An 18,337-nucleotide genomic window follows, 5' to 3' on the forward strand; every position below is an offset into this window, starting at 1 on the left:
CTTCCGCTAAAGAAAATAGTTCCGTCTCTACGATTAGAATCCTGCCGCGTCCACAGCAACGCTCTGTTTTTCATGGCAACGGTGTTATTATCAAGAAATAACAGACAACACAACTTAAGCACTACAAATTTTATCAAGATTGAAAAAGCAAAAATACGTGTAGCACATGAACACTATTGACTATCACACCATGATCTGACTGCTCTCAATTCACAACAACATGCATCCATCCAATCTACATCAGGCATTTTGACTAAAACTTGATCCATTCCTCATCATCATCATCATCACAACTATTTCAGAATTCAGCAATAGATTCAAGCAATAATTAAACAAGATACTGACTACTCAACAATCATCTCCCCCAACACTTGCTGTATGAACGCAAACCGTAACTAGCTAATTAAGTTGGTGGCTAAGGAAGTCTAACGTAACATTAATTGCAAGAGAAGAATTAAAACAGCCGATCCCTTGTGTGCAAATGCACAAGACCTAGCCATAATACCAGCAAATCTTAATAAACATAAGTTATCGCGTCTTACCTTTGTGTCAATGGTCTGCAGACCCATGCTGTGTGTACAACAACATCCATTTGTTCTACAAGTTATCACTTTGATATGTTATAGTCCATGGCACTAGGATGCAACCTTGTGATATTGTATGAAGGCTAAATGACTTGCTCGTCTATGATACATTCGCCAGAAATTCTGGCCAATCCCAGCAAAGACTAGGTAGCCTCGTTCCCGCTCGTTCACTGTCCATTTCAAACTGTCAACTCATTTGAAAAACATTCTTTAAAAAAAAGAAGCGCGATAGTCATATAGACGGTTTCATCGGGCGCACGCGCCTGGACCTAAGTTAACTCCCGGTCTGTGTTGTGTATATCGGTCTGGCTGCAGTGCCTTCTACAAACGCAGTTAAAGTCAAGGCGATGAGTAGACTGAGGGCTCAGGTGGTTGTGCTGCGGGATGTGTTTCCCATACATTTATTTATTTTTGGAAACTCACCACAATTTTAAAACTGATCGATTTTCAAAAAGGCTTCGCTGAATAAACATGAGTAACGTTATGTACTGCACGTTTAATAATAATAATCCCTTACATTTATATGTTTAAATATCAAAACGAGGCACAGGTGTTTTTTATATCGCTGTATTTCTGAAGGAAGACTTGCATGTTATATGCCTGATAAAGCAGCGTGTGTGAGCGTACTTTGTTTACAGCTGTTACTGGGGAAACCTCCATTTCTCGCGCTTTATGTCTATGCTTTAAAACATCTCCTATTGGCAAAGAATGGATTTGCATTCTCATTAAGTCCGCCTGATCCATGCAGCAAACATATTTTGTTTGTTATCAAAAAATATCTACTCTAGAGGGACTTGGCTGTTGTTATTGATTCTATTTGGAAGTCTACCGGAAGTTAAGTTAGGTCCGCAAAAGCGCGCATGCGCAGTAACGTTTGTTTATGTTGTTGCCGTTGAAACCGTCTATAGAGAAAATAATAACAGTGACACGATGACTCCCCCTCCCCCAACCTAGAACGTATCCCAATGTTACAGTTGTTGCAGTTTTAATGAACAGAAAAGCGTGTAGCCATCGCAGCAGCAGAACTCGAGGTTTAAAAACCCTCGAGTTCTTTTACTTTAAAAAAAAAAAAAAAAGTGGTGGGTACAAAATGACTCATGACGAAATCTGGGGGGGACGCGTCCCCCCCGTCCCCCCCGAAATCGACGCCTATGAGCTACACAGAGATTCGCAGCAGCAGGAGAAATGGCGAGTCAGGAGCAATCCGATGAAAAGTTGCCATTTTCAAGGTGGAGATATAAGCACTACTTCAAATTCATTGTAGTCAAAGGCAAGAACGTGCATGTAATGTGTGACACACGCATCTACAAAGCTAGTGGCCAAAAACACTTTTCTTACAAAGAGTGCAGGATAAAACTCTTGCTGTCTGTTGACGTGCAATAAATCTCGAAAGTTATGTACGAACACCTGTCTGTTCTACTTATTTCAACTGACTTGTGAAAACTGCTAAAAAAAAAAAAATCTTTGACATATAGCAACTTTTTTTTTTTTACAGTAACGCAAATAGTTACTTTCCCTGGTAACGAGTTACTTTTATTATAGAGTAATTCAGTTACTAAATGAACCAAATCCAGAAGGGGATACCCGCAACAATCCAACACAGTTTGATAACCGCGCGCCAGCAAAATAACAGCGAACAGAAAAACAACGCCCACTAGACAGTGACCATGTGCTGATTCTAAATGCGTCTATCATAGACTGACAAATGAGTAACGTATACTTTGTCTTGCTCACTCTACTGTTTGTAAAATGGATTTTGTGCTTGAGTATCCTACCTATTTCATTTGTCACAAATCCCATAATATTTCCATATTTGCGATCTAATGTATCTGAATGCTAAACTATTATTTATGTAAATTATAGGCTTTGTTGTACTTCAGTTGTGTTCCAAAGGTGACACAGAGGCGGGTGGGGTTTGGTTCATTGTATTTTATTTTGATAAAGTACCAACTGCACTGTCAAGTTAGCAATGCTGAAACTGATGTGTTGTGTGTGTGTGTGTGTGTGTTTCCTTATACCAACAGAATATACTTTAAACACTTGTTGTCTTAATAATGTTATGTGAATGGAGGTTGATGAACCCAACAGCAGACTGAATGCTCTCACAAGATTTATTGGAGACAAAAAACAAAACCCATGAGGGAGCAAAACAAAACAAAAGGCAAAAGCCTTGACTAAGACTGAACTAAGACTTGACGATGACTAAACAGTAACTAACAACAAAACAATTTACATTATACGTTGAACAGAACTCCAGACAAAATACTCACAGCAAGATATCATTTAAGATAGACAGTGACAAAGCTTGACAACATCTGACGACAGTTGCCAACATTTGACAATGAACCGACCCAGGACAGAGAAACACAAGGGGTTTATAAAGGGAGGCTAATAATGAACACAACAGGTGAAACTGATACGCTAATAATTACAAAATGAGGATCACAAGGGGGCGGGGTTACATGACGAGACAACGCAAGCACATGGCCAAACAAATGGTCATGTGCTGCACATGAAAACATGGGCCTGTCATGATTCTGCCGCAAGACAAGAGAAAAATCAAGAACAAGATGGCAGGATCATGACAAATAATACATCACTGTATAAAAGTTTTTTTTATTTGTGTACACTCATAATGAAATCAAAACATTGTGCTTTTGTAAAATAAAGAAAACAAATAGGATGTTTCTTTCTGCCATTTGGGTTTCCTTTTTGTGAAGAAATTAAGCGTGACACAAAACTTACTAAATCTCAGCGTATAAAGGCTACATTATTTGTCGCACTGTTTATCTGTAAACTAAATCAAATAGATTTAAATAATGTATTCATTGTATGTATATATGTACTGCAGATTATATATATATATATAATAACGATATGCAAAAATCATGGTTCAGTACGTACCTAGGTTTTAAAGTCACGGTTCGGTTCATTTTCGGTACAGTAAGGGAAAGAAATGCAAACATTAAACGGCAGGTTGTTTATTACACTTTTTTAAAACACTTTTTAATAAAATATATATATAATAAAAAAGAATAAGAAATAAATACTGCTGCAAAGTTCTCCACTAAATAAAATACTCTCAGTCTCAAACCAATATCATATAATAAAATATAATGAAAAATATAAATAAATAACTATGATTACAGTGCAGCATTATCAATCCCAGCTTGTAGGCCTGCTCATATTTAAAAAATATATACAACTTTTCCAAAGTGTAAAGTGCAGCAACAACAGTTTCAGTTTTTATACCTGCTCAGATTTCGTTATAGCGTTGGCCTGATCGGAATTAAGAGTAAAGGTCTGTTTAAATGCCGACGGGAGCTGCATTTGAATTACGGTCGTTTTTTCCTAGTTGTAGTGATGTTCACACTCGCGTGATGCCTTTTGAAAACTTTAGAATCAGCTGCAGGGCGGGATTTGCGCTGAACGCGGAGACTTCCGCCACTTAATATGTTCGTTTGGAAACACGAAAAATGTACCTATGTTCCGCACACAAATATTGCATTCGGTGAACACGTGCACCGTACCGAAAGCCCTGTACCGAAACACGTACAAATACACGTACCGTTACACCCCTAATATATATATATATATATACACAACCCGAATTCCGGAAAAGTTGGGACGTTTTTTAATTTTCAAATTAAATTTCAAATCACATGAGCCAATATTTTATTCACAATAGAACATAGATAACGTAGCAAATGTTTAAACTGAGAAATTTTACACTTTTATCCACTTAATTAGCTCATTTAAAATTTAATGCTTGCTACAGGTCTCAAAAAAGTTGGCTCGGGGGCAACAAATGGCTAAAAAAGCAAGCAGTTTAGAAAAGATTCCGCTGAGAGAACATCTAGTGATTAATTAAGTTAATTGATATCAGGTCTGTAACATGATTAGCTATAAAAGCTTTGTCTTAGAGAAGCAGAGTCTCTCAGAAGTAAAGATGGGCAGAGGCTCTCCAATCTGTGAAAGACTGTGAAAGAAAACTTTAAAAACAATGTTCCTCAACGTCAAATTGCAAAGGCTTTGCAAATCTCATCATCTACAGTGCATAACATCATCAAAAGATTCAGAAAAAAACTGGAGAAATCTCTGTGCGTAAGGGACAAGGCCGGAGACCTTTATTGGATGCCCGTGGTCTTCGGGCTCTCAGACGACACTGCATCACTCATCGGCATGATTGTGTCAATGACATTACTAAATGGGCCCAGGAATACTTTCAGAAACCACTGTCGGTAAACACAATCCGCCGTGCCATCAGCAGATGCCAACTAAAGCTCTATCATGCCATATGTGAACATGGTCCAGAAGCGCCGTCGTGTCCTGTGGGCCAAGGCTCATTTAAAAGGGACTATTTCAAAGTGGAATAGTGTTTTATGGTCAGACGAGTCCAAATTTGACATTCTTGTTGGAAATCATGGACGCCGTGTCCTCCGGGCTAAAGAGGAGGGAGACCTTCCAGCATGTTATCAGCGTTCAGTTCAAAAGCCAGCATCTCTGATGGTATGGGGGTGCATAAGTGCATACGGTATGGGCAGCTTGCATGTTTTGGAAGGCTCTGTGAATGCTGAAAGGTATATAAAGGTTTTAGAGCAACATATGCTTCCCTCCAAACAACGTCTATTTCAGGGAAGGCCTTGTTTATTTCAGCAGGACAATGCAAAACCACATACTGCAGCTATAACAACAGCATGGCTTCGTCGTAGAAGAGTCCGGGTGCTAACCTGGCCTGCCTGCAGTCCAGATCTTTCACCTATAGAGAACATTTGGCGCATCATTAAACGAAAAATACGTCAAAGACGACCACGAACTCTTCAGCAGCTGGAAATCTATATAAGGCAAGAATGGGACCAAATTCCAACAGCAAAACTCCAGCAACTCATAGCCTCAATGCCCAGACGTCTTCAAACTGTTTTGAAAAGAAAATGAGATGCTACACCATGGTAAACATGCCCCGTCCCAACTATTTTGAGACCTGTAGCAGAAATCAAAATTGAAATGAGCTCATTTTGTGCATAAAATTGTAAACTTTCTCAGTTTAAACATTTGCTATGTTATCTATGTTCTATTGTGAATAAAATATTGGCTCATGTGATTTGAAAGTCTTTTAGTTTTCATTTTATTAAAATTTAAAAAACGTCCCAACTTTTCCGGAATTCGGGTTGTAAAACAATGTAATAATATTTAGTATTTTTACATCTAGACTACTGTCTATTCAAAATATTGTTTTCTTGTTGTACCGAAATTGTATCGAACCGTGACCCCCAAAACCGAGGTATGTACCAGACCGTGATATAAAACACATATGATTCATATGATTGTGACTGTCCCATTGACTGCCATGTAAATTACACTATCAAGGACCAAAAAAGTATGAAAGACATCATCAGAATAGTCCATCTGCCATCAGTGGTTCAACCGTAATGTTATGAAGTGACAAGAATCCTTTTTGTATGCAAAGAAAATATAAATAGCGACTTTATTCAACAATTTGTCTCTTCTGTGTCTCTACCGCATCACCATAACACCATTTTGGAGAATATCTGCTGAACTCAAGCAGCATATGCTCTTCTGTGTTCTGTGGCGTACGCTCGTGACTGCACGATTTTCAAAGTAGTTGAGTCACTGTTCTTTTCACACTGCATGACTATCTTGGCCAGCATTCTGTGTTCACACTGCACGATGGATCGGCGACAGAAGGTTTCACACGGCATGACTTTACAATAGGAAGAATTGCCGACAACTCTGTCTGGCATGCAAAATACGTTTCAAAACCAAACACATGCGAGATGTGACAAGGAAGCAATGCAATATCACACATGTAAGACCGGAGTTCTCACGTGAGATAGCAACAGATGAAACATCAAACAGACACAGATGCTCTTGCCAAATTTCTATACATTTTTCTTCCATTTCTTGGGTCCAAATAGACAGAGAAGAAAGCCTTCGGCTCTACCCCGGACTGAGGTCCTAACAAGTAAGTTGGGTATGTAGCTTAGGCTTTTGGCCTTAAGGGGTAATGTCACGGACAGCCGTCTAATATCCCAGGGGCAACTCCCATGGAAATGGTAAAGTTGGTACTTGGTGTTTGCCATGATTCTGGCCTGCACTCCCCTTAGCATGGCTGCGTGGGTATACTGTTCCCCATAGCGACCCCTAGAGGACGCAGTTCAAAGTTCCCCTGAAAAGGAACGTCTCAGGTTACGAATGTAACCATGGTTTCCTGAGTAGGGAACAAGACACTGCTTCCTCCTGCATAGAAGACGCAGTGTCTCGTCCCCACTCAGGGAACCATGGTTATATTCGTAACCTGAGATGTTACTAGTGTTCCAGAAACACTGATCTGTCGAAATTGACTTGGATTATCAGTTCTTCTTAGCAGGCTGCACAAACACAACATTATTTCATGCACGCACACACACACGCAAACACACACACAAAATGTGCACCAAACAACATATTCATTGGCACATAATTATTTTTAAGCTATAAATGAATTTTTAAAGCAACATACTTATCTGCCGTAAAACACAACAGATGATCATCAGCCACAGCAAATTCTGCTTTTGTACAGACATAATTCCCAAAGACAGAAGCCTGATAGAGACACAAGTGTTCATTTGATTTTTTTTCTCAGAGTTGAGAGAGTTTGATGTGTCCACATATGAATCTGTTTGATTATGAGCCGCAGCTCAGAGCCGCTGGACACTGACATACAGTTCTGAAAACTCCAAAAATCATGTTTATTTTGCATTTAACACAATTTCAGTTTCTGGTTATATTCAGGTTCAGTTTATCAAGTCATTGCTGACAGAGAACTATATAAAACAAATAGCGGGAAAAAAAGAAAAATTAAAAAATATAATCTCATTTTAATATATATATATTTTTTTTTTGATTAATAGTTATCTGAATTGATATAGATGCATAAAATGTCATGGTTTTATACTTTGTTAGTGTGTTTGTGCACATCTCTCCCATTTCCATTTGTTTTGTTATTTCATGACGCACTTAATTTATATATTTGTAAGTGTGACTCAAGTGAATAAATTATTTTGGAGTCAGTCTGTCATGATTAATAAAAATGCATTTTATTCGCTCCAATAGAATCACATAAGAAATGCTGAGAAATATAACAGATAATAATTAGCAACATAAAACAGATGGATTCACTGATTCTGACTGTGTGTGTGTGTGTGTGTGTGTGTGTGTGTGTGTGTGTGTGTGTGTGTGTGTGTGTGTGTGTGTGTGTGTGTGTGTGTGTGTGTGTGTGTGTTCCTGTAACCAAATATGTTTCACATCCGTGTTTGTGGATTTTAGTGGGATGCTTTATAAAATGACCATGCAAATGTCAGAATCCAAATGCTTGTCAACATTCATACTGATATGAAGATGTATTTCTTATTTTATTAAATTTTTTAAATAAGGTTCAGTGTTGTTTGAGTCTCTCTGACACACACATGATCACATATGGATGATTATAATGCTCAACAAATCAGATCATATCAGAGATTTGAAAGCACAATTCAATCCTTCTACAAGTTTTAGTAATGATCCACAGATATTTGTCATTTGTTTTAATTGACCCTTTTTAGAGTCATACTTTTTATGTAAATACATAATTTTAATCTAATCTAAGAGAAAGAAGTCTTTGAGACAAAGAAATCCTTCTGTCTTAAGTATGATAGATATGAATATTTTCTGCATCATTAATGCTGGATTAAGTGATGGTTGTGTTGGAGTCGGTGCTTTCTGGATCATCAGAGAACTGACCCGCGACATCATTGTGAATGTGGTAGTAATACAGGAAGAGGAAGAAACCTGGGGGGAAAAAGAAGATTTGAGAACTAATTTGAATACATATCAGATATGATTAAAGTTATTTGCACAATTTTTAAACTGTGAACTGTGACCAGAAATAACCAAACTCCAGTATCCCTTATAATACATAAAACAGAATAAACTAGAAATTGTAAATATTGATTCAAAAACTGTTTAATGAAATCTGTAGGAAAAAAAGAAGTGTTCTACTAAACAAGATGTAATGATGCATGTGATAGTTTCTCACCCTGAAATGAGTTCAGCACAGTGAATATGTAATATGAGGGAATGAGCATCGGTCCATAACTGAAGAACGCCACAGACCACGTCAGACCGAAGAGCAGGAACAAACTCAACACCATCATCAGCTGCTTTCTGAACGTCTTTCTCTTGTCTTCAGTCGATCTTATGATTCTGGACTGAATGATCTTAGTGACGATCATGATGAAGATTCCTGTCGTGAAGATGAAAACTAAAGCATAGTAGCCGATGTTCACTATGTAGTGAATATAAGGATTTGTAATCCAGCACCTGTAATCAGAAAAAAATTAAATAGAATTGAGACGACAATCAGTAGACTTTCATAAATTTATACATTTGTGACATCAAAACAACTTACATTTGTGTGATTTTTCCAGATGTGTTTAGAATCACTGTTTCATATCCTCCTACAGAAACAATAACTACGACTATTGGAGCCGGACAAACTGAAAACATACAGAGAGAAGGGAAAAAATGAAAAAATTGAAAAAGACAAGTGAAAAATTTTAAAACTAAACCTAAAACCATAAAAAAAATAAAAAAAATTGTAGTATCTCAATGTGAACAGGTTCAGCTTTGAATCAGTGGAAAGGGGTTTCTCATGATTAGATCCTGACCAATTTATCATTTTGCAGATTTAATCGGCCGAGCAGAGCTCCATTGTTTGCTACTGGTGACCAGGTCACTGTAGTGACACAGACAACTCTTTCACTTCAGTAATATCGGCCGATATATCGGTATCAGACTTTTTACTCCCTGATATCGGTATCAGCCTCCCAAAAACCGTTATCGGCCGGGTTCTACTCAAAAAATGTCTATAATGGCTTCTCATAGGATTACTTCATCAACAAAATCACTGAGGTCTTGTCTTGATTACAAGATGTTGTGTAGTAGTGCTGTTGTGTCATGTCACGAATCCATTTCACTTTCATGTCAGAATCAGTGTGAGTTTGGTTAACCTTGATGTAATGTATTGTTTAATTCACTTCATGTTGTTAGTAACAATGAATGGAATTATTTTATTTCTCTTTGTATATTTATATCAATATGGTACATGATTTCTATTTAAATCAATGTGATAAATGAGTTAGGTCAAAAGTAATCTAAAAGTAATCAAGTAGTCTGATTACATTACCTAAAATATGTAATGCAATGGATTACATTTCTAACTACAATTTTTTTATTTTTATCTGGAATCAGTAACGGACTACAGTTTGTATTTAATCTACCCAGCACTGAAAGTAATATAATTCTGCCTCATTTTGAAAGAAGCCACATCGAATCACAAAATGAAGTTATTTGAGTTATATAAGTGAGTTTGGAGTAAAAATATGCTGTTAAATGTATATTCTGTACGAGCGAGAAGAGATAGAAAAAGCACAGCTGGTATCAGTGCATCAATACTGCAAACAAGAGTCAGAAAAATCTTTATTTGTGACAACACTAACTCATGTGCAATATATTTTCTTTTGGAAGTTACAATTGGACTAGATGGTTTGAAACAGTTTCATTTTCTTGATAGGTGTTGACAGCTTTTGTACCATTTGGTTCTGAGTGTGTAACTCACCCCAGCCCAACACGGTGATCTTCCTCATGTAGTTTGTGATGGTGACGTTCTGTCTGATGAGCCATAAGTACATATGAAGAGCTTGAATGAAGAACCAGGTGAATGAGGCCAGCATGGAGTAATGCAGGAGCAGCGCTATGAAGACACACACAGCGTTGTCTCCTGTGTTAGCGACGCTCTCGTTTGACAAAAACGAGATATTCAGTAGAAACAAAGCCACAAACATGTTCATCAGGATCTTCGTGGCCTGATTTGATTGGGCTGTCCTGTTAAAACACAAATATAACTGTTCTTATAACCTATGCAATTTTTTTAAGTAAACAAGCCTAACAATATTTGAAGATACTCTACCGAAACAGGAAGTGCATCAATAAAGCCATGAACAGAAAAAATATGGAGATGCCACAGCCGATAGAAGTGATAAAAGTCAATGACTGTAAATGCACCACTGTTTTATTTGCATCTGACTGAAACGGTGGGATCTGGGAAAACAACGAAACACAGATCAGCAGGAGTTTTAAAAACATTTGCTGTTTGTTAGTAAGAATCAAATCTTGTAAGCAAGTTTTAAATGAACATATTTGTCTATTTTTTCATCTTTTAAGTGGTCACTAACATATAGACATGAACAAAAAGACAGATATTGATTTAATGGAGTTTTTCAAATGAAATCTCAATGATGAAAGAGATTGATGAAAGAAGCTCTTCTTCTCACCATCAGCACTGCAAAGAATGTCAGATGTGAGCAGGAGCACTTTATGGTGTTCGATTGTTCGATTGTTTCTGTCTCACAGCCGAATGTCGTCCAGTTAAGTTCTCCTTTAAAGAAAAGAGCAAATTTTAATTACATGAATAAACTGGTTTTGTTGACAGGAACTTATTAATACATTCATAAATGAATTTACCGTTTCCATCCCAAGAATGGCAGGATGCCTTACTGACCTGCAAGAACATGTTTGATTTTTGATTTTCTTTTGACATCGTCTATTCATTATAACAAATTAGTTTTGCAACAAAACCTTAATTACCGGATCTTTCTGTTTAAAGAACATTTCAATATTAACAGTAAGGTTGGTGATATTGGCCTTCATCGCTATTCCATAAACCTCATTGTTCAAAACAGTCCGGTTTTTAGTTTGATTCTAAATGAGAAACCAAAAATAGAGCCTTGTTTAATCAAATATAACGTGATGTGAACACAGTTGATCAAGAAACACAGACTAAAGGAACAGTTCACCCAAAAATGTCTCATATGCTGGTTTCTTTATCACAAAAGCTGAGTCTTCAGCTCATTTCTTAACTTCATTTTAGCAGATAAACTTTATATTAACAGATAAAAGTTTCAAACAGATTTGTGTCACAATGGAATAGAGCCTCATGTAACTTCATTATAAATGTTATGTTTATAATATTGAATATATCATAATATGATGATGACAGAATTGTTATTTTTGGGGGAACGTTTCCCTAAACATTCCATGCTCAAACATAGAATTTCTACAGTTTTAATTGTGAGTACCTTGTTTATCATATTTATGAACCGTAGAACTGCAACAAACGCACATCCATTGTTTTCCTGTCGTGATTTATTCACAGCTTCCTTGGGAATCCTTACAGCCCATGGAAAGTTTGTATTTGGGATACTTTGACAGTCAACAATAAAAAAAAGAAAAAAAGAAAATTTACATTGATTAATAAAGAATACTAACTTAGACATGCTGCAATGTTTCTCAGGCCTTACGTTTATCATGTTCTGATTTGATGAGTAGCACATGTCTTCAGTTGTTGTGTTCTCAGCTTGTATTTGGAGAAGACCGTTAGCATTCCCAATGACAATCTCTGCTTTGCTTATATTGTTATTTTCCATTTCTTCCATTTCAGACTCCAGTTTGTCAATTGCGCCTCTGCAAAACATGTATTTAATCACTTGGTACTCTTTAGTCGAGTTACCTGAAGTCACAGGTTATTGCACACTTACGATGCTTCTAAGGGTTCAACAACTTCCGTATTTTCAATGTACCCATTACCTGATTGACAGGTCCATGTAATAACTAAGTGAAAAACAGAAATGAACTCATCAGTTTCAGTCATCACAGATAATAAATAATGCTTTCACACAGTCATGTTAGCAGTATATTTCACATTTACCTGGAACTGTTGAGCTACTGCTGTTCCAGAAACACTCATCTGTCGAGTTTTCTGAAATTGCTGCACAAATAAAGACAACATTTAAGAGCATTGTGTAACAATGTTTCAAAGCTCTATAATAGATTCCCACAACCATAATCTTTTTTTAATCATGTTATTTTTTGTTTGCATTTTAATTTGTTTTTTAATGTTCACCAACAAGATATTCATCGGTATATATTTAAATGTATTTCTTTTATTTTATTTTTATTTTTTAAAGCAACATACTTATCTGGCACGTAGCACAACAGATGATCATCAGCCACAGCAAATTCTGCTTTTGTCCAGACATAATTCCCAGAGACAGCGGCCTGATAGAGACACATGTTATATCTTGTTTTCTAGAGACTCTGGAAATAAATCTTAAATCCCAAATAATTTTCTTGTTACCTTCTTTAGATAAAGTACAGAGTCCAAGAGTTGAGAGAGTGTGATCCGTCAACATATGAAACCGTTGGCTTATGAGCCGCTGAACACCGATATACAGTTTATCTGAAATCATGCAAATCATGTTCGTTTTGGACTCTACTGGGAATTTCATTATCTGGGTACAATCAGATCCAGTTCCTTATCTGTCATTCACTAGGAGTTATGTTGTGATGACATATGAGGATTCACTTGGGAGCCTCAATCATCTCTGACTTTAAGAAAAAACGCCAATGAAATTAGTCTAGTGAATTTTGCATACCTGAGCCACTCCCTGTGCATACAGGTATAAATAGGCAACAGGTGCATCTAATCTCCAGATTTTTGCTTTGAAGCCCAATGGATGAATGTGTCGATCTACACAAAGCCTTTCAAATTCTGGTTGGCATGATGGTGCAAAACAGCAGTGTTCCTGTCTGCAGCGATTCCTCTGGGCACTTCAACTAAAAGAGCAGATTTACTAAAAGAGAAATTAGGAATGGCTCGCATTTTTTCAAGATGCAGTTCCATCCGTGTCCTCTTGGTTGTGGTTGTTACCTGTCTTCTGAAGTCGGACACGATCGTTGTCTTCAGTGTCTGGCCATCCAACATTCCTGGATGACTCATGTCCTTGTTGTGGGCTTATTAGCATGGCCTCACTGTGATACTAAAATCAGATGATCTTAAAGGAACAGCTCAAGAAAAAGACAAGAACACAGCTGTTGTATTATCAGGTGGATGCTGCTCTCTGGTGGTGGTTAAGAAGAGATTCCCTCATATGATTGAAAAGCACTTTGGGTGTACAGCAATACACAATAAACAAAAAAGTGATACACAAGCTGTCACTGGGTCGGTAACCTTTCAAACGGGACAATTTTGTACCTTTTTTACCCCTGAAAGGTGCATATTAGTACCAATAAATATTTACCATTAACTGTATATATTGTTCCCTTCTGAAATGTTTTTCTGAGACTGTGTAACTCCAACCCAACATGGTGATCTTACACTGGCCGGTAGAAATAAATGGTTCTCAGTTTCTTCACTTTAAAATAACAGGGAGCAGCACAGTTTCCTGAAATAGAGGAGAAGAAAAAGTCTATCCTTTGCAATGTAGAGAAGAAAATTACAATTTCATAAACAATATACAAAGTTACTTTCAGATATTAACCAAATTTAGCCCATCAGACATGATAGAGTGTAATCGCATGGACCACTGAGGAAATATTTAATATTTATGCTTTAATATTCATTACTGTTTGTCATACAGCTACAGAACTGTGTCCTACAAAGCATTTTATACAGACAAACACAAATCATCCTTTTCTAAAATTTTGGCCATTTATAAACACCATTTCTTAAAAACATGAGCTAGGATGACTCCTGTTGATGACTCTTTTAGTTGAGGTTCAGTCCTCCTGTCAAAATACTCCGGCTCACTGATAAAAAAAAGCAGAAGTTGGAAAGTTGTTGAAAGAAATGCTTATTTGTGAATAATGGCAGGATGTCATGTTTGACTATGATTTCCTTTATAGGATTCTTACAGTACATTATGTAAATGACAGATCCTCGCAGAAATTTCTCTTCAGCCTAATGGACTACCAGAGAAAGAACAGAGATTGAGCACACCCCAAGAAGCCAAGCATCCCTTCACGTGTTTAATTTATTCATGAAAAGTGTCTCTTCACTTCACGAAAGCTTGTTACTCAACCCAGTTCTGACTCGCCAGTCAATGTTATTTAGTTCAAAAATTATCATAAGTAGAGAATTCATTTAATTTGCATTAGTTTTACATAATACTCAACATTAAAATAATCGAAGAGGGGATGGTGGTTTTACAAAGGAGATGCTTTTTGACATTTTTATTTCCACTAAGGCGATGCCAATTTCAGGTGAAACTGCATTCTTCATTTGTCTTTTAGTTTTCTGAAAATTCAGCTTTGCATGACAGGAATAAATTACATTTTAAATACGTTTGTACAGAAACTTTTTTTTTTTAATTGTTATAATATTTGACTTTTTTTTTTTTATGTATTTTTGGTCAAATAAATGCAGCTTTGAGCAGACGAGAGTTCTTTAAAAAATAATCCAAACCAAGCTATATCTAGAGACCTTGAGGATGCATGACTATTTTAATAGATGTACATTGCATGCACATAATATTCAATGTTTACTGACCAAAAAACGACAGTTGACTCTGAGTAAAGCACCCAGTATTAGAACTGAAGTTTCGTGCAATCTTTAAAACCTCGCACTTGTGAGTAAATGACCACAGCGTCTGGTCAGAGATGGGGTTTTTCTTCGCGTGGATTCTGCCTGGACAAGATATAGCAGAGCTCTCCATGTGTGGCTTGAGTTCTTCTCCTCCAAATCATCTCGTTGGAGACAGGGAAAAGCTCTGCGGTCGGTGAAACTCGCAGAAATGTTTACATGGATCAGCTTTTCAGTCTGATGTGGCAGGAGTGGAATCGTATCAGGAAATAGTTGGGAAAAGATGCTGTCCGTGGCATGTCTATTGAGCAACATGAGCTTTTTAATACGAGACAGGATTCGCTTTTAAATGCTGCTGAAGGCCTCGGTTAGGCTTTGAGAGCTAAATGGGAGTGATATGTACAGAATGAGCGCTGTTTGTTTATCTGCAGATGATTAATAGTCTGAATTATTACTAGGGCCAAACCCCAAGTGGGTAATTACTGCCATACATACACGTCTCTTTTTTCTTTTGTCAAGAGCACAATGTGGATAATAATACAATAGTAGATATTACAAGTCAAAGCTTAACCAAAAATACTCAATTTCTGACTTTTTACAGTTAAATATGTAGGCTAATTCTACACTACATAATTGATTTGCTCTAAATTGAGAAAATAAGCAAAAACATTTAAAAATAAAATACAAGTAGGCTAAATAAGCGAGTAGGCTCTACATAAAAAAATTAATAAAATAAAATAGAAATCTTCCAAAACGTGTTTCTGCAATAAATCACAACCGTATGCCTATTAATTATTAATATAATATTTCTATTATGATGCTGATTTCCCGGGAAAATGCATAGGCTGATTCTTCGTTTGCATTTCTTCTTCATCGTTATTTTGCAGTTGGCAAACCTCATTTGCCTTTCTAAGCAATTTAGGATAAGTGGGAAAAAATTTGAATCAATCGCATAATGGATCACGGTACCCTAACCGCAATAAGCTTAAGTTACATAAATATTAAAATGCAACACTTCAGTAAAAGTTTATGCATGCACTTAACTTTTAGGTTCTTTGCATGTGGATTTATTACAACTGGAATTTAATTGTAGGATATGATAATTTAAACTGCTCAAATAGCATGCTTTTACACAAACTTTAACAGCGATATTATATACACCTTTGACATGTAAACCCTCCAAATCATTGTAGGTGCTGTGTAAATGGTTGTTGACTTTCTATGGTAATTAAAATCTGCTTAACTAGTTTTAAGCCCAGTTGACAACATACCTGCTTGTAAAGGTTGCATTTCTACTAGATGCACTTCTCAACCTGATTCACTCCTGTCATACTTTGATCAGACTGTGCACGGTATTTGAGGTTTTGCTGATTTGGCAGAGAGTTGCACGTTGCATGAAACGCTGATTTGCTCCAAAATGTAAACAGCAGAGAACTTTGTGATTAAATGACAGTTGCCAGGATGGATGGATCGGTGTTTCCCTGAAGGGTCTGTTACGCCGCACAACCTCAAATGTGAATCTGTGGTCTGAAGGACGTCCAAACAGCATCTCAGCGCTGCCAGACACTTCCAGATTTCTACAGATGATCATTAGAAGAGTCAGTTTAGGCCTCAGCATCACTACATCTACTTAGTTCCTTCCAAACACTGGAACATTATTTCATTTTTAGAATACCTCATTTGACAGCCATAATAAGCTTAAAGATTTCAGTTTCAACAACCTTGACGTTACAGTTTTACTCCTGAAATATGTGCATGAATGATGTGAGAATACATTGAAATGTCACGAATGTCATGCAACCTCACATTATATTACAGACATTTTTGGGAAAACCTGCACACTATTTTTCAAAAGTTCTGGGGCTGTAAAATTTGTCTTGTTTTTTAAAACAAAATGAATACTTTTATTCATCAGGGATGCATTCATTCGATTAAAAGTGGCAGTGAAGACATATACAACTACAGAAGATTGATATTTCACATAAATGCATAAATGCTCAAATATATACATTAATTACAGTTTAACAGATACTCACATAGAAAACAGTGATTATAAATTCTAATATTTCATAATTTTTACTGCATTTTTTGATCAAATAAATGCAGCCTTGGTGACCAGAAGGTACTATACTTCTTAAAAAATAGCATATGCGCTAAACAAATGAACCTAAAAGTCATGCGCATTTTTATTATCTCAATGCAAGACAGATTTACAGCATCAGACATTTGTAAAATATGAATTAAATGCAACTGGCCTTACTGAAGCAATTTCATCCCATGCATCCACACTAAATCACCTCTTATTAGTTAAATAGAAGCATAGCTTAATTAAAAGTGAAATCTGGTATGTCAGATGCATGTAATCGGTCTTAAACACGTGGAGAAACATGTAGAGCTGTGCTGTTTTCCGTCCCTCACAAACACACTCCTCCTCAAACGTCCTTGAGATGATTTATTCCCCTGTAACTTGTGAAACTCTTTGGAGTGTCTGGTTTTCCTGCCGAGGTCTGCGTTCAGGGCAATGCTTGCGTGACTGCAGTGTGTTTGAATGAATGGAAGTCCACCACACAGGGGCATCTGGGAAGCCATCATTCATTTTTATATTACCCTAATGACGTGGAGCTCGTAACAGAGCTCGTTTAAATGAAAGACTGATTGGAGAGGAGCTTTATTGCTCTCGACTGAACGCAGCGCACAGATCACACATTCTGTGCTTTCCTTGAATTGTTGGTCTGTGTCTAAATGTAAGATTTATGTATTTAAATTCCATTTAAAATTCCCATGCATTTGGATTACAAAGTTTTAACATAAACAAGCTAATAAACTTTAAACCCTGAACACAATGTCACCTTACCATCATTGTTCATTTGTTAATTTTAACATAATAATAATAAATATTTGCATATTTTGTATGATATTATTTAAATAAATGTGTTAGTTTTTTCTATATATTTATATGACCTACTTTTTCTATACATTTTTTAAATTATATTTTATGATCTACTTTTTAGTATTTTAGACAATTTTTTATATATGATTGTTTTTATATAATTTATGATCTATATTTTATTTTAAATTATTATTTTTATATTTTCTCTGCTCTTTAATTTATTTTTTTAAATTGTTGTTGATATTTTAAATTATTTATATAAATGTTTTTTTATTTATTAAGAAATTACTAAAACTTTTTAATATTTGATTGAATCTATTTTTCATTTCAAACATTTTGAATGAACCAACTTTTTAATATATTTTTTTACAATTTTATATGACTACATGAATGTGTGTGTGTGAATCT

General features: G+C 36.2%; 2 protein-coding genes and 1 long non-coding RNA gene across 3 annotated transcripts; all 3 read right to left on the reverse strand.

Annotated features, from left to right (window-relative positions):
- Positions 1–8,257: 8,257 nt before the first annotated feature.
- On the reverse strand, positions 8,258–8,936 carry LOC132113124 (adhesion G-protein coupled receptor G6-like). Its single transcript, XM_059520953.1, has 2 exons — positions 8,659–8,936; positions 8,258–8,411 (listed from the first exon to the last, which is right to left on the reverse strand). The coding sequence occupies exons 1-2, from the start codon at positions 8,852–8,854 to the stop codon at positions 8,311–8,313; spliced, it is 297 nt and encodes a 98-aa protein (XP_059376936.1). The 5' UTR covers positions 8,855–8,936; the 3' UTR covers positions 8,258–8,310.
- Positions 8,937–9,026: 90 nt separating this feature from the next.
- Positions 9,027–11,892, reverse strand: LOC132113344 (adhesion G-protein coupled receptor G2-like). The gene is made up of 7 exons (XM_059521141.1): positions 11,759–11,892; positions 11,268–11,381; positions 11,145–11,181; positions 10,964–11,058; positions 10,591–10,721; positions 10,240–10,505; positions 9,027–9,118 (listed from the first exon to the last, which is right to left on the reverse strand). The coding sequence occupies exons 1-7, from the start codon at positions 11,768–11,770 to the stop codon at positions 9,027–9,029; spliced, it is 747 nt and encodes a 248-aa protein (XP_059377124.1). The 5' UTR covers positions 11,771–11,892.
- Positions 11,893–11,915: 23 nt separating this feature from the next.
- Positions 11,916–14,130, reverse strand: LOC132113125 (uncharacterized). Its single transcript, XR_009425085.1, has 4 exons — positions 12,655–14,130; positions 12,388–12,447; positions 12,218–12,290; positions 11,916–12,143 (listed from the first exon to the last, which is right to left on the reverse strand). It is a non-coding gene; the product is annotated as an uncharacterized LOC132113125 (long non-coding RNA).
- Positions 14,131–18,337: the final 4,207 nt, after the last annotated feature.

Source organism: Carassius carassius, chromosome 32 (genome assembly GCF_963082965.1).
Source record: "Carassius carassius chromosome 32, fCarCar2.1, whole genome shotgun sequence".
In the NCBI taxonomy this organism is placed as follows: Eukaryota; Metazoa; Chordata; class Actinopteri; order Cypriniformes; family Cyprinidae; genus Carassius; species Carassius carassius.